Source organism: Zosterops lateralis, assembly GCF_965231275.1.
Source record: "Zosterops lateralis genome assembly, chromosome: 5".
Classification (NCBI taxonomy): domain Eukaryota; kingdom Metazoa; phylum Chordata; class Aves; order Passeriformes; family Zosteropidae; genus Zosterops; species Zosterops lateralis.
The window spans coordinates 23428899-23446381 of record NC_139766.1 but is presented as its reverse complement, the minus strand read 5'-3'; the positions used below and the strand labels follow the sequence as shown (position 1 = coordinate 23446381).

At 34.6% G+C, this 17483-nt stretch overlaps 1 protein-coding gene across 2 annotated transcripts in view; it reads left to right on the top strand.

The window, feature by feature from the left end:
• PDS5A (PDS5 cohesin associated factor A) overlaps positions 1-17483 on the top strand; it is a 76613-nt gene that overhangs the window by 33301 nt on the left and 25829 nt on the right. For both annotated transcript variants that reach the window (XM_083861149.1, XM_083861150.1), the window contains exons 7-16: positions 2943-3023; positions 4471-4611; positions 5671-5786; positions 6573-6667; positions 7540-7685; positions 11879-12030; positions 15205-15318; positions 15925-16006; positions 16749-16797; positions 16925-17064. In XM_083861149.1, the coding sequence (XP_083717275.1) occupies positions 2943-3023; positions 4471-4611; positions 5671-5786; positions 6573-6667; positions 7540-7685; positions 11879-12030; positions 15205-15318; positions 15925-16006; positions 16749-16797; positions 16925-17064 (1116 nt within the window). The remainder of the gene's footprint in view (positions 1-2942; positions 3024-4470; positions 4612-5670; positions 5787-6572; positions 6668-7539; positions 7686-11878; positions 12031-15204; positions 15319-15924; positions 16007-16748; positions 16798-16924; positions 17065-17483) is intronic.

Below are 17483 nucleotides of genomic sequence, written 5' to 3'. Positions count from 1 at the left end.
AAGTGACATGAAACACACAAACATTCCCCTTCCTAGAAGAATTTTATGTTCCTTGAAGAGGGGATCGCTGGGTCTACACTTGAGATTTTAAAGTACCTTCACTGTAATGACTTAATAAATTTAAACAGAGAATAGACACATTCCTTTAGCTGTGAAATAAGAGAAAATGAGGTGAAGGCTGGTGGTGCCTTACGCTTTCCCTTTCTAAAACACCTGTACTTAACAAAAATAGTATGGAGTAGTATAAGTTTCAGTTATTAATTACAGCAGATGAGCTGTGCTCTGATTACCAAGTATGTGTTTCTGTTTTTTCATTTGTTAATTTAAAACAATAACAAAAATGAGGCAGGTCCGTCCATGACTACATAATTAAATTAGTACATAAAAACAGGGAATATTGATTTGGTTGCATAAAGAGAGAGAATTCATGGAAATGTGTAGCATGGGATTGACTAAGTTGTGGCTGTTGTCATTTACTAGTGAAATCTCATCAAGTTTATAAAAGTATTGTTGTCAGAGATGAGTTTGCATTCTTTCTGTCATAATCATGAGGCAGGAATACCATTCTATCAAATCATTTTTATTGACAGGAGTGGGATGATGTCTTATTGAAACTGCTAACAGGAGGCCTCGTATGAGTCCTTGTGAAAATACACTGTTCTTTGTAAGCTGCTTATGATGAATTATAGGCAGTTGATCAGAGGAATGGAAGTAGAGAGTGGCAATCTGAGGTGATGCTATTAACAATGGGTGGACATTGCTCTGAGGGTACAAAGGCCCAGTAAAATATTGTACAACTTAACAGTGTTGTGACTACTTGATTTAGGCAAAGTAAAAATGAATGTGATCCTTTAACATTACGGTTGTTATGGTTTTGCCTAATGAAGAAAATTCTCAAGCAAGGCTCTGATAAAGAGGGAGATAAACTTGGTGTAAATATTGGGTTGTAATCCATATTTAATATCACTTAAAGGACTGTTGTCACCTTGCCGGCTCTTGGTTATGATTGAGCAAATAATATCCTTAGTCTATGCTCAGTATTGTAATTTGGTCAATATGTCAGTCTGCGTTACTTTGTTTCCTGTAACAACAGCCCTTAAACAACTGCTTTATCGTGGTAGCTCAAAACAAACAAACAAACAAACAAACAAACCAACCCAAAAAAAAAAAAAAAAAAAAACCACCAACCAAACAACCCAAAAAAACCACCAAAACCACCAAAACCAAAAACACCAAAAAAAAAAGGCATGAAGTTTTGTCTGTTTTGCACAGCAGAGTTTGACTGTTGTAACTATGTTCTCCTTTCATGAGCAGATCTCCAAGGAAGTTCTGTGATTATTGTCTTTAGATATGTAAATCAGAAACATTGTAGCCTTAAGAGCATAGTTGATTTTCTTGTAGAATGCGTACAATAGCAATACTTCCAGGTCTGTGCAGAACAGTCAAATACCAGTCATTCTCTGCTATGACATAAGAAAAATATCACTCTGGCAAGACTTGATGGAAGTTTGTCTTTGTAAAGAAGCTGAAATAATGTGTTTTAGATAATACAGTCTGGTTTTGGTTTTTTAATTAGACATGATATACAGTCTACCTCCGAATTTAGATTATATTAATTTGTACATCCATTTGTAGTGAAGTGATGGTGTGGTGTACATTGTTCTCTTTGTATGCTAATGTGACTCTCATCTAGTAAATCCAGGTTTTCCATAGCAGCAGCATGTCACATTCTGCTCACATTTTGACCTATGGCCTCAAAAGTAGTGCTATTCAATGAATATTTTTCTTCCCAGTCTTACTTTATTTATTCCTTAAAAACATTTTCATGTGTTAAAAATCTCTATTTTCTCCTGCATGTTCTACAGCATGGGTAATCCAGACCCACAGAGTTTCTTTTCTCCTAATAGTTGAAATAGTTGATTATTTGTTTTATCAAATTATATATTACTTTCCTAGGCTATTTTGGTGTTTGTTTCTTTGGTGTTGTGGTGTTTTGCGTTTCTTTGTGTATTTGGGTTGTTGTGTGGAAGAAACTGTATTGAAGATCCATAGAAAATGTATTTTAAAGTTTGAGATTGGCAGTCTTTTAGTTTATTACCAGCATACAAGTCAACAAGATTTCATCATAGCTGGATTTGGGGAGAAAGTGTTGGGATATTTTTTAAAGAGGAATTCAGGCAAATATGTCTGTCTTCTATAATGAGAAGTTTAGTGCTTCAGTGACTGAGGAAATACTTGTCTTAGCCTTTGGCCACTTGTTTCTCTTTACTGTCTGTTGATGAACTGTCTTTGTCATCCCGTTAGTTAAAAGAACATGAGGGAGTTGTTCTCAATGTAGACTTGCCAAAAACCACCAAATTCCAAGAATCAGTCACCATAGGCTTTACCTGCATTTTGTCTGCAGTGATTTGTAGTTTTCAGGGCCATCAGCTCATCCATATCTATTTTTTCCCTCCAAAGCTGCGTTAATCCTTAGATGATGAGAGCTACTGCTTATGGGATTTGTACAGAGTTGGAGAGTCAAGTTTTTCAGATGTGCAGTTACATTCTTTTTCTTGCTCAAGAGCAATATATACAGTTTTCAGATTTGTCATGTTACAATCAAATGCTTACTGGGAAAGTTAACTGCTAACTCTGCCCAACTGTAGGTACTTCATGTAGTCTCACTGTGGGCTGTCTCAGAGCATATGGTACAGTCTGTGGAGAAGTCAGTGCAGTTTTATTTTTCAGAAAAGGCTGAACTTGCTACAGAGTGTACCTTTAATGAGTATATGAGGGGCAAACAAAATCACATTGAAATATTAATTTAAATTCATTCATTCTTCAGTGCCAAATTTGGTGCATGTAAATTTTCAGAGTATGGAGGTATAATAATGTTTCTTCAAAATTTATTATTGCATGTGAAAACTTTATGAAATTTTATTATATTTTCTTTATTTCAGAACCTTAACAAACAAGCATTTGATCTTGCAAAAGTCCTGTTGAAAAGGACCGTCCAGACCATTGAACCGTGTATTGCCAATGTATGTAAATTAATTAATCCATGTTACTTGCAAGTAACAAGTGTTCTTGTTACTGTCATGATTTATTGGAGATTTGATGGGCATTTTTATCCTTTTAAATATTGTTTGTAGAAGCTACTACAATTTTCCAAATAGGATATTGTTGGCTTGGTTGTTAAGTGTGTGGAGGATTTCAAATAAGCTAAGAGGAAATTAATTTTTATCCATCTCAGTCTAATGTTAAAACTAAATCTTGGCTGTGAAAATGGTGACCACCAAAATTTCTGTAACAACAAGAGGAATTATTAGTACTTCATATGTCCAGTAACCAGACAGCCTCATTTCATACCAAGCTTTAGGATAAAGCATTTTAAGCTGCCAACTCTGCTACATTTTCTTTCCCCTCCTACATTTGCTATGACTTGTAGTCAGAAAGAGTAAAAGAACTATGCTTTTTACAGGAATTCAAATTATAATTCCTTCTTGTTGAATGGGAATGTTGTATGTTCTGCCTATTAATACAGCTACTGCAGCCTCTGATGAATGTGGTCTGATCCACTCTGTTGCCTTTCCTTGGGGCTGAAGCCAATAAAATTAATAAAATTCAGAGTAGTTTAAAAGGGAATTAGGCAGGTTCATAAAAGATTAATCAGTAAGTATTTAAAAGCTCAAGGAGTCTCACTAACAGTTACCACATTCCAATTCCCACAGATTTTTAAGCTTTTAGAGTTAGTCATATCGAAACAGGATAGCACATAAAGTTAGGTTTGAGCTGATTTAATACTATTCTCCTTACTTTCTTTTTCAAGTGTATAATAGCTTTTTTGCTATTGCATTTGCCCTGGTTAAATATTAACCCACAATACCTAATAAGAAGTATTAAATTTTAATATACTTTATATAAATCCAAAAATAAATAATTCATAATTTAGACTTACTTCAGTTTGTTTCTCTTAGATCACTAATGACCATAATACATTACCCATCAAATACTGCAAGGCGTAACATAGAGACATCTGACATTTTTAAAATTGATTTGAAGCAAAGAACCTTTATTTTCAGCATTTGATGATCTTCAGTTGGATTGGGTTTCAATGATAAGAAAATTTTTTTAGAAGTACTAACTTTTTTTGTCAACGTTCTACTGGATGAATATGCATTTTAAGTTAACGGTTCTTTTATTATCCATTAATTTTGCTTAGGAGATGGTTACTAAGATTTGAAATTATCAAATTGTCATGTATTAAGCTATCTTGATAGAATTAATAGAAGCGAACTGAGAAGGATGTTTGTAATTTGCTTGACCCAAAACTGTAAGGGTGAAATGCTTTGATGTAATGGAGAAATTGTGCTTTGAGTGCCTTCCATTAGTAAAAGACCATTAATGATACTATGTTAAAATCACTTTTTAAAGTAATGTTTGCATTAATGAAACAAAATATACTACATAATACCGTTTGTATTTTAGTTTTTTAACCAGGTTCTGGTACTGGGAAAGTCTTCAGTAAGTGACTTATCAGAACATGTGTTTGACTTGATACAAGAGCTTTTTGCCATAGATCCTCACTTACTGCTGTCTGTCATGCCACAGCTGGAATTCAAGCTGAAGGTGGGTTACAGTGTAGCTTTGGACAATCAGTAAAATTTGTGGGGATATTAAAAGTGCAGAACTGTAGATTTAATAAGTATTCTGCTAGGGGGATAAAAATTCTGTATTTATTGCTTTATTTTGAAGAGAAATATAATATTAAAGAAGGGATACTGGTAATTTGTATGCAATTATGTACTTATTGTGCTTGCAAACATGTATTATGCACACAAAATATATATAATCATTATAATGATAAATTAATGCAGTCTAATGCAAAAGCTTTATGTACTTAATCTTTGGATTACACCCAGAATTTATAAAGTAATTAGGCTGTGGTTGTCTTATCTTATGAAATGCAAATGTGTTAGCTTCAGTATTGATTTGCAGAATTTTCTTCTATTAAATAATGTTTTAATAATAGGGGGAGTATTTCCTAATATTTTATCAGATTTGTTATTGTCAGCTAATAAGTCAGCTGACTGCTTTTGAATCCTTGAAAATATTTAATTTATCCTGATTTGGAAGTCTGTGAGGGTTTTAAATAAAAAGCTGTTTGTCTTTCCTAAGATTGTAAGTGGACAGGAGAAATAATTTTGTATATGTGGATGTACATATAGGCTGTGGTTGCAGCAAACAGAAGTAACTAAGAAATAGGTGTTTGGTGAAATTACATGTAGCTTTCATTAGTGCACATGTGTTCATAACATCTTAATTGGCATCTTTTTCACACACATAAAATAGTTTTAAAACACAAGAAATGTTTTAAAACAAAACAATAATTGTTATTATTGTGAGGTGTACGTTACAGTATTGTGTATGCGTTTTTATTCCTCAGAGAGAAGGTCCTTTCAAAGCAGAGCCATTCATTCAGTGTCTGTAATACATTAGCTTAATAGGTATTTGTATATTTTGCCTCATATTAATCCAATAAGATAATTAAAGAGAATTAGGATTATCAGAAATATTTTCAAACTCAGTTCTTAATCTAACTGTTCACAAAACAGAAATAAAATTATTACTGAGGTATTACGGGTAATTATGGATAATGATTTACAGTTTCCATGTTTTGATTTTTAGAGCAATGATGGAGAAGAACGTTTGGCTGTTGTTCGACTTCTGGCGAAACTCTTTGGCTCCAAAGATTCTGATCTGGCCACGCAAAATCGACCTCTTTGGCAGTGCTTTCTTGGGCGGTAAGGAAATGGGATAGAATTCTGGATTTCTGTTCTTCTTTTATGTTCTTTTTTTCTCTTTTCTTTCAGTATTGCATTTTTCATTGTCTTTTTAGAGGATGTAACTGTTTGTATTTGAACAAGTTACTTTATTAAATCTTCAAAGCAGGAAACTGCCTACAGTTATATTTTAGAAGGAGGAGTCCTGAAGGACTGCTGCTATATTACTATCAGCTACAGGCATATAAGTTAGATAGACAACACATTATATGCATAGCAGAATTTACACAACAGCTATGCCAGCATTGTCTGAAATTTCATGCTGTTCAGCTGTATCTGCAACTCTGTTTTGCTTGGCATTTACCTTTCTGAGTGAAGGGATACTTTCTTTTACGTAAATGCAGAAGTTCACAGTTTTTTAAAAAATGAATGTTTTCAAATGGTTCCTGTTTGATGCTAATTTGCATTTCTCTGATTTTGTGTGTATGTATATACGCACACACAAAATTGACATTGTATGGAGAACCGTGTTGAGAAGTCAGTGGGCAAAATCCACTGGGACAACATTTTATCCACAGACACCATATTCATTCATTAATTTTAGTTCTGACTGAATTTACAAGAAATAACAAATACTTATATGAGGTACATTATGGAGATAAACTCAAAACATTTATATTCTCTAATTTTGCCAAAGTATTCTAATAGTTAACAGAACGTATTATCAACACATGTTATTACATAGAGAACAATGCTGATTTGCAAAGCTAATTAAAAATTAACATTCATCATCTTCTATCCCTCTAGGTTCAATGATATTCATGTCCCTGTGAGATTAGAGAGTGTGAAATTCGCCAGTCATTGTTTAATGAACCATCCAGACTTAGCAAAAGACCTCACTGGTGAGATGTTCATACAGGGGTTTGGAATAATCTACAAAATGAGCAAGGAACTGTGTAACTATTTTTGTACATAGCAGTATAGTTCTGAAATGTATCAAGACAATGCTTGATGCTGAATGAAAGAGGTATCTGCTGAGTAATTGATTTCTGTTGAAGACAAGTCCTAGTTATAAGAAAGAGGAGTGTGTGATTTTATGTGGACTTTGTCAGAGTGAGTTGTTAAGAAACTAGCCATTGCAGAATGAATTTTAAAGTAATTTCAAGTTCTAAAGAAACCTTGGATGAGACAAAGTAAATGTTGTGCAGCATCCTGACTTATTTTCTAAACTAGTCGCTGAGGTCCCCACTACTATGTTCCACTGAGTTCAGAAAATGCCTTTTTGCTGATCTAAACTATGAAAATTCTTCTTTGTCTACAGTATCATTTTAACTATGAGAAGATTTTCAGGCTTAACTGAAAATACTGCAGTTTTTTGATGCAAACCATTGTCAGTATTTTTGATTTATTATTTACGTTTTTACTCATGGGGAATGAGAGTTTCTTCTCTTTTTTTCTTCTTGTTCCCTCACCCCCTTTTACTTACAATATATTCTAGTCAGCTTTATTTCACTTTATTGCTGCTTGTAAATGAGGTTATCATATAAGATGTTACTCCTGTATTCTTCTGATATTTACAGCTATGAAAATGTTTTTTATTTAACATAGAAAAACATTGGAACAGATGTTTCCTGTGGGTAGTTCTATATTTAATAGGTTACATGGTTGTGATATGACTGACATTTAATTGATTAAACATTATTAATAAATCAGAATATATCACACCTATGTAAAAAAAAAAAGCCAAGCATCTCTTTGTTTCTGCTCATAACAGAGTATTTGAAGGTTAGATCACATGACCCAGAAGAAGCCATTCGACATGATGTTATTGTTACAATTATCACCGCGGGCAAGAGAGATCTCTCTCTAGTCAATGACCAGCTGCTTGGCTTTGTAAGGGAAAGAACACTGGACAAACGGGTAAGTGTTCATATCGTGCTTTCAGCAATTACCTGCTTATAATATACTTTGGTAAAAGTAAAATAAAAAAAACCCAAAGCCACGAAATCAGAGAATCTTCAGAGTTGACTATTAACAAGAATACTGCTGGAAAAAGTAATTTTCTTACAAGAACATCTTAATGAAAATTCCATATTATGGTGGCATCAATCAAGGGTCATTGACATGTGATAAATACAGTTACATTTTAAGAACATCGGAATGGTCACACATGTTTAAGTCGAAGGTCACTATAACGCATTATAATTCTCACAATGGTCAGTTTTGGCTTCCAGAAGTTTGATTTAAGGATTTTTTAAGTCTGCTGACTCATGTTCGTAACAACTTTCAACAGAACTTTATTTCATGTATTTATCAATTTTTTTCTTGGATTTATTTGTACTTCGTAAGCCTCCATGGTATATGCATCAGTAAATTCAGGTTTAATGCATGTATGGGAAAAGTGACTTCACTTGTTTGCTTTTAAACTTGTCTGATAATTTGACTGGGACTTTCACCTAGTGAGAATGGGATGATTGTTACTGTGTCTTCAACACAGTCTGTTTTCCTTTAGCAAGCATGCTACTGTGTCAGTAAGAGGCAATCAGCTATTACTGCACAGCTGTAATACCAATTTCTACAGAGCTAGGTCTTTTTTTGTGTGGCTTTAAATCAGCATGACGGCACTTAATGTTCCTCATATGTTTGACTGAGTCATTTCACAACAGTCATATGTTTGATATGTTGCATTTCAAGGTTAGGTGCTTTTTCAGGCAATCAGTGAAGAATAACTTTGTCTGTATATGATGTTGCTCTTATAAAAATCTCTGGAGAGAGCTTTAACGAAAATACATCCTGAAGAGAAAATAAAATTGAGCACTGACTGGAAGTTACTACAACAAATACTTAGCATTTGAAGTAGACCTTAGCAATATAGGATGTGTTGATAAATATAATCAGGGCTATAAAATTAAGATCAAAGACTTGTAAACTTTCATCTGCTTTTTAAAATTATTTTTAGGATTTTTCTCCAGACTGGGAGAGGAGCATTGATTATATCCATGTAACTATCTTTGTTTTCTTTGTAGGATTTTCTCAGTTCCAGGCTGAGTGTATTATACCTCTTTTAATAATTCTTTTTCTTTAAAAGAGCTCTGTATTTTGCTGGCTGCATTTGCCATTTGTAGCTGGGTTTCTGTTGGACACATCTACTGCAAACTCCTAAATGATTTTTTATCCGTTTGACTTCATCTTTTTAGCAATGAGTATTGCTATTACTATGAAAAGAATGCTTGTCCAACAGGCTGAAGTGCCAACCTATCATTTCAGTTCTGCCTCTTATCTTTATAAATCAGAGAAAAAAACTAAATTGTGCTAACTGGTGTGCTGTTTAAGTGATCTGGTTTTGTTCTCCTGATCATATTCTAATTGACCCAGTATTGGTAAAGATAGTCTAAACACTTTCTAGAGTAAAAGTTTCTGGCTAAAAGACCCTACTTAATTTTTTAAAGGAGCATCCTTAGCTGAGTTGATCTGTATAGGCATATGAATGATGATTGTAACTAATTAAAAACCAACAATTTAAAACAAAACAAACCCCACTTCCACCACTAGTTTTCAAATCTATTTTTATTGCTCCAGATGGAAAAGTAACTTTGGTAACAGATGCTCCCCAAAAACTGAAATCTAGTCTTTGGTAATAATTGTTCTTAGAAAAGCTCCATTGGAACATGGTCTCAGGAGTCTTTCCAGCATCTTCACTTTTTAGAATAATTAGGAGACATTTTAAAAACAAATAACAGAAATAGTCTTTTCCATTTTACTGGTATAATCTTAAGAACCTGAGAAGTTAAGAGAGTTTTGACAGCTGACTTCATTGGCATTTCTCCCAGCAGTCTTTATGGAGTAGAAACTCGGGCCCTTCATAAGAACTGACTTGCACATCATCAGCTTGAAGTCAAAAGCAATAGAGTGAGGAGCCATAGAGTCATACACCCGTTTTCAGTTCCTTTTTACGCATTTTTCAGCATGTGTGTTAGGTTTAACCATACTGAAAACCACTGTGGCTTTTTCCAGATGAAAGGAGAATGATTGTAGGATGTTTATGAAAGGAATAGATTAGTTGTTCCAATGGGTAAGGTATTGTATTGAATTTTCAATATTTTTTTTCAAAACTCATGCCAACAGTCATCAGTGGAGGAATTTAATTATATTGGTCAACCAGGGAAGCTAAGGTTATCAAAATTCTTCTGTTAATTAAATCAGAGTAGTAATTCTGTTAGATGTGTTTATTCATACATTTATTCATAGTGCCTTTGAAACTGTTTATTACATTTCTCTTTATGTTTATTTGCTGTTTCAGCTTTAATTCTCAGAAGCATCTTACTCTTTTTCCCCTACATGTATCTCCTCTTCAATTACTTGCTTCCATGGTGTTCAAAACATTCTCTAAGGGGTTTGGTCCTGTGTGTCCTATTGTCAGTCTGCAGCTGCCTTTCTACATGCTCTGAGATCTACTCTACAGCAATTTCACTAATCAGAATTTTATTGGCAATCCAAACGTCCTTCCTTTTGTAACCCCTTGTTACTCCTTCATTTTAGGCTTAAATTTTCTGGAATCGTTTTAGAAATCTTTTCCTTTTCTTCTGACTAGTTTTGCCATCCTTCCTGTCTCATACAGGAGATCTGATGAAGCTATCACATGCAGGGAATATCTGAATGCAGAAAAATGTTAATACTTTTATGAAACTGTTTCCCTTTCAGATCTTTATTTTCTTTTAAATGTGCTTTAAATTGCAACAGGAGTGAACAAATTCCTGCAGAAAAGTTAAGCAATAACATCTATTTATAGCTAAAGTTTTTCTCTTTTGTGAAAACTGATTACTGTTATGTTCTAGAAAATTCATTACTGTGTTAACCTGTCAGTTATGGTTTTAATACTTAAGAAATATGAAACAAAATAAAAGTTTATTTTTTCCATCTTATTGTTATAACCTACTCCAACTAGTGGTGTCTTATGGTGACATGAGCCATATTATCTTGAAGATTTGTCTTTTCTTTGCCCTTCAAGAAAAGGAAATCATTCAGGAAAACTATTAAGAAATTCGATGTGCAGTACTTCAGTGGTATTGAGTCAAGCCTTCAGTTTAACAATATTGAGGAAGTTGCTCACAATATGAATAAAGGTATCTACATTTATGCTTCATAGGCTAGAATGATCTGTGCATTGTTAGGTCTTGGGAGTTCAAGGCCAGAAGTGATACCTAGTGTGTTCTGGAAGAAATTATCTCAGTTTGAATTTCATGCATTTCTTGTAAATTCTGTGGGAAAACAAGTGTCTTCTGAGGTTTACTGTGTAAATCATTCAGCATGAGACATTATACTGCCTGAATTGATCTCAAGTCGGTTCTGGTATGATTCCTTACACAAATCAGCACGGGATGATTTATGGATCTTGTCTGTTAAATTGCATAATAATGGGATACTTGTTATTTACTTGAGAGGATAAAGTATGACCATCAAAAGCAAGATTGAGAACCCATGAACCTCCTCCTGTAGCTGTTGTACTCAACGTTGTTTTTTTTTTTCCCTTAATACCTGCAGTTTAGAGTGATGGCTTCAAGGCTTCAGCAAAATGGGCCTCTCCCACTGTCCTGGAAAGAGGCCTAAGAGTTCAAGCCTAGCAGGTTTGGCTTGGCCGAAGCTCCAGATCTCCCATGTCTAGGCAAGGGTGCTATAAGATGGTGCAAGGCAATGGGAAGAAAGAATTCTATCACTTCTGGTGCTTTGTCTCTGAATAGATAAGCCTTCCAAACCCTGACTCAGCAATACACTTATTCAGGCATACATGTTAAGCTGTACTCTACTTCTTTTCTGTTGGCTAGCTCCCAGATTTTCTTTGCTCAGCACAGAGAAGTACTGAAATCCTGGGTACTGACAGTGTTTAATCTGCACAGTATGGGCAAGAAAACCCTTACGCAGGCTTTGCAAATTCTCATCTAGAGGCTTCAAAGAGCATTTTCCAGCTTTTGAAGTGTCTAAATATAGGAGATCAGAAAGTGCTATTCTGTCTTTCATGCTTCTACATCTTTACTGTATTTTATATGTTTGATTGATTTATTTATTTATTTACCGAAACCAATTCCCCAACTTCTTTTAATTTCTTCCCTCTCAAGTGGCGAGTAAGAAAAGAAGCTATGATGGGTCTTGCCCAGCTGTACAAGAAGTATTGTCTTCATGCTGAGGCTGGAAAAGATGCTGCAGAGAAAGTGAGCTGGATAAAGGATAAACTTTTGCACATATATTATCAAAACAGCATTGATGACAAGTGAGTCAATCTAAGTCTTCCTAATTTTAATTGTATAGTGATAAGAGATACTCTGAAAATACGTGCTTATCCTGTGAAAGCTGTTATGTTCTGTATTTGTGGGTTGATGTTTGATGTATTTAATTAATCGTTAAGACATGTATGCACATATTCAGGATTGTTGTATTATCTGTTCATGGATTAATTTTTATATACTGATAAAACTAGATCTATGATGATAGCAGATTTTCATTAACTACTGTGTAGAAAAAAAATTGTCAAATTTGGCATTTACTATGACAGTTCTTATTTGCATTACTGCTTTCCAGAGGCCAGGCTGCTAAAATCCATCATCTGTGAGTGTTATGTCCACACCACAGTACATGCACTGATCTCTCCTTTTGGTACAGACTTTTAGGTAGACCAAAAGCTGAAGAAACATCAGGAGTGCTTTCACATTTGATTAATCTGTTTTGTCACTCTATCCATTTGATTTTTTTGAAATATTGTTTTGGTATTTTGGCCAAGGTTTTGGAAGATTATTAATAGTCTTTCAGAAAGAAAGAAGATGTAAAGTCGCACAAAGGCAGAATTTCAGCCTCAATTTTTAGTATAGTAGACTCGGAAAATTTTTTACAGTGTTTCTTAGTGCCTTGTTTATGCAGCCTGCTACTTCACTATGTCTTGTTATCAAAGGGACCAGTCTGAATGGGCCAATGGCTTCCTTCACTCACCAGTTATGATAGCAAATTTTTAACCACTGCAGTGGTGAAGGCTCTTGCTTTGTTCATCTGGCTGATCATAAGTGGGCTATAATTACATACTTGATCAGTTGGCACCTGTTTTGAAAATCAGGAAATCTTCACATAGTTTATACAAAGCTAATTCAGCATATGTATAAAAATATACTTTAGTGCCTTGAGAGGTTTATGGTTTTTCTACCATGTCTACATCTCATTTTCAGTACACAGGTTTGATAGTGGACAGAGAATGAATCAGAGTTGTATAGTGAATGGGGCAGATGTTTTCTGTATTTCTGCTCTCAGCAAATGCAGAGCACTAATGGAAATGAGGCAAGGAATTTTAAGGGAAGAGTGTGTCATCAAAGCTGAGTTTCTTTCTCTGACATGATTTCAGAAAGTCTGATTACAGTATTGAAACTAGGTTTTTTATGAGGAGGCATGGGTTGTATCCTGTTTGTTTTCTGGATGTCCACACAGAAAGATTGGTGGCTTGATTTTTTAATGTTCCTCTAGGTCAGTTTGATACTCTGAATTTTAATAAAAAATTCTACTAGTCTTCAAAGGCTGACAATTAAGTTCTTGCTCAGTGACATCATTGGGTTGGTTTCCTGATCTCAGTGGAGGAATAAATGTGTTTCAGTGCTATAATCAGGATTTAAAAAATTTAGCACCTGATGAGCTATAGAAGTGCTATGATCTTTCAAGACAGTCTATCCAATCCTTTAAACACATAAGCAAGCATGGGCCAGAATTAGCCAATTCTGGCCTATTTTCCTTCAGTAATGCAGCAAAGAGGATAAAAAATAGCAGTGGACAGCTCTAAGCCTTGGAGTATTTTCCAGAGGTGCATGGGATAATGCTAGTTCTTTAAGAAGATAATAGTGCAGTATCACACAGAGCTCAGGCATGAAGTGGAATAGAACAGATTTTTTTCCACACATTAATAACTTAGTTACTTGATAATGTTTTTGTTGTTGCTTGACTGTTGATATACACGTCTACTCAAGACTGAAAACTTCTGACCGTAAGAGCTGCCTCTCATATGTTCTCTGAGCTTCTTTGTTTTACAACAAATACACAAGGAATGGAGTGAAATAACCACATCTGAAACAGTGCCCAGTTATCAACTATTGTTATGATAGCCAGTCACTTTCCTCAAAGGAGAGAAGTGTGTATTGCAGTTATTCCCACTTCGTAAATTGTGGCCTTAACCAACAGGAACCAGGGAAGGGATGATGCAGTCTCTCCATTTGTGTTGACAGTTTTTTAGAACGTGTGTCTGGAGACATGGACTAGAGTAATGTTCATAAATTGGTAAGAGCTCTAATGCTTCCAGTCTCCAGTGTGTTAAACAGATGGAGTCCCTTGAGATCTGAAGATCCCATTCCCCAAACTATTTAGCTTGTGGAGTCATCAGTAGGAAAGTGTACATTTAAAGAGACAACGCCAAGTTTTCTTTAATACTAATGGGCTGTCTTGAGATAGTTGTACCCATATTCATGGTCATCCTTTTATTCCTCTGTCTTACCATCATGTCTCTCGAAATTTTCTTTCAACAAAAATAAACCATGTGAGCAGAAATGAGGTATGTTTGATCTGTGCTGCTGTGGTCTCTGTACAAGGCACTCACAGAGTTCTTGCTAGTACTACTGCAGTGGTGCATAGTGAAGAAGTTATAAAACACACACACAGTATTTGTCAATAAATATCAAATTGTATAACTGAACATTGTGTGCAGCTTTCATGAGTATGAATTAAATTAACATTTGAATGTTTGTTCATTGGGGGACTCTAGTTAGATGAACTACTCATATTTTGTAGTTCAAAGTTGGTATTTAGTGTAAAACTTCAAGTGTGTATTTTAAAAGATAATTGGAGATTGTTTTTGCTGGTTTGGTTTGTTCTCAGTTTCTCCTTTGCCCCTTTAATTCTGTGTGTTTTAGCGTTCCTTCATCTCCACCTTTTTGGTGCTGACTTTTGGCTTGTGTATTAGAATGAGTAGATTCTCAGGTACTACAGTTCAATTTTAATCATTCCCTCATGGATACTATAGATTTTTACTTTTTCTCCCCTTTGAGTTATATTCTTGTATTTTTTCTCCTTTATTTGAGCTTTTTACTGTCGGCATTCCTTCCTTCTATACATTAGAATAAACAAACGGAGATTCTCAGATCCTAAAGACAAGGAGAATTTGGATGGTGACAGATTCTTCTCTTAGAGGTGAAAGTAAAAGCTCTCGAGGAGCAGTTCTTGCTAGTCTTTCTATCAGTAGTGGAAAGAACCTTTACAGCTGAGAAAAAAGCCACTGCTTTTTTGTCTTCTTTCTTTGTTGAAAAATCTGGTTTCAATGACTTCCCCTATTTCTTGTTTTTTTTCAGCTTGTCTGAAAGTATCACTATTGTTTGACATGTACAGTAGTGATTTCTCTTCGTTTTTTCTTCTTTACCTGCAGATTACTGGTTGAGAAAATCTTTGCTCAGTATCTTGTTCCACACAATCTGGAAACAGAAGAGCGAATGAAGTGCTTGTACTATTTGTATGCTAGCTTGGATCCAAATGCTGTCAAGTAAGTATGGTTTGTATTCAGCAAATACTTGCTTTCTTAGGCTTTTCTAACATCTCTGTTATCTTACTTGTAATATATAATAAAAATACAAATAATGGATGCTTAGCATTATTTGCAAGTAGCATAGTATTTGAAAGCATTTCCCTTTTATATACAAACCCGACACGTCCATTAGACTAAAAGATCCCATGGTGTTTGAGAAGGGCGGGTTTATCCATTCATTTTCATCAAATGAGAACAAAGCAGAATTAAAAGTGTGCGAGTGATGACTTCTAGGTTTGCTCTGTCTTAGGGACTATGATGAAGGTATCTGTAACTGAATTCTGTTTGATGGTGGCCCATTTTTTATTTGGATGGTTGTAAGAAATACTGTGGGTGTCCTGCATATGTTAAATTGTTCCTAGAAGAATAAGAGAGATGATGTTCTGTAAAAAGAGAAAATCGGTTCCACCTTGTTTTCAGCAGTCCTTTTTAGTATTTGGTAGGTTTTGATTTTGGCTAGCAGGTGTTACACTTCTAAGATAAATAAACAGTCTTGTTTATTAAAACATCCAGCGTGTTCTTGTCATGAAGAAGCTTTTCTTTTCTGGTTTCCCATTTTTGCAGAGCACTGAATGAGATGTGGAAGTGCCAGAACATGCTAAGGAGTCATGTACGAGAATTGCTGGATTTGCATAAGCAGCCCACTGTACGGTTTTGAAAATATTTATACTTTATCCAGTGGATCTATGGGACTGATTTACTGGGGAGTTTTAATACTGTGTTACTTGTTCAGTGTAACTTTGTTATTCATTGATTTCTGTATGTAGACAACCTTCCGTTCTCACAAAGTAAAGTTGCTTTCTGTAATGCTTGAAGGTATATGACCTTCTTCTGTTGATCATTCTTTCGTAGTACTGCTCAAGAACTTTGGAACAAGTTTTAAAAGTTTCAGAGGTTTTTGTTTGCTTTTGAAAGACCTTTCTTCTTTCTTGCTTTCTAAGAGATTTTGAAAATGGAGCATGTTGTAACATAAAGCAGTGATTTCTTCATTGGTTAGAAAAAACAAGTTTTAAAGTATTTGTACTGGAATTTTACTAGTAGAAATTTTAAATAGAAGGGCATTACTTTGAGGTTTTGGTGAGAGAGTGGGCTTGTGGGAATTTTCTGTTTTGGGGGGTACCGGGGTCTTTTTCCTGATTTGGACTTGTTATGTGAACTAATGATTTTTTGCAGTTCTTTGATGTTACAAGAAGATTTTTCCCCTTTCTGTGTAGAAGCTGCTAATGATTGTTACACTAATCTAGTATCTATTCTTAAAACAAAAACATAAAACATAAGATCGAGGAGTAGAAAGTAGTGCTGCAGAGGAACTAACAGATCAGCTTAAAGGTGTATTTTATAAAGGAGATATTGCTGATTTGTTTGTCTGTTTTTGCTGTTGTCCTCAGTCAGAAGCAAACAGTGCTGCCATGTTTGGAAAGCTGATGACCATAGCAAGTAAGTGTTAATAACTTTCTATAAACATACTATAAACTACTACAGCATTCCTAGAAACTATTTCTGTGAATCTTGGTCTGCTGAAGTTGCAAATTTATCTCATGGTACACTGTTTTTAATCATACAGAAAACCTTCCAGATCCTGGAAAAGCACAAGATTTTGTGAAGAAATTCAATCAGGTTTTGGGTGATGATGAGAAACTTCGGTCCCAGCTTGAACTGTTAATTAGCCCTACATGTTCTTGTAAACAGGCAGATGTCTGTGTGGTAAGGAAATGGAAAAGCAAACTTTTATACCAAAAGTATTTGTGCTTAAAACAGCTACCTGGAATTATGTTGCCTTAGTTACCTAAACATGGTTTTTACATGTTTCAAATTTTCAAAAAATGAGTTTTTGATTAACTTTTAGAGATTAGGGAAAAGATAATTAGGATCATCATTTAAAGAAAACATTAGCTTTATTCCTTCCTGGGATTATGAGCATCACGCATAATGTCTAAAGGACCAATTTAGTTCTTCAAAATATTTTATTTCAAGTGCTTGTTTTGTGGTAGGGTTACCAAACTCACAGTGATTCAGCTTTGAAGTACCTGCAAGTCATCTATTACTATCTATGTATTATTAATTTATTTTTTATCCTAAAAGAGTATTTTGAGTTCACTTTCTTTTTTGAGATCACTCTTTCT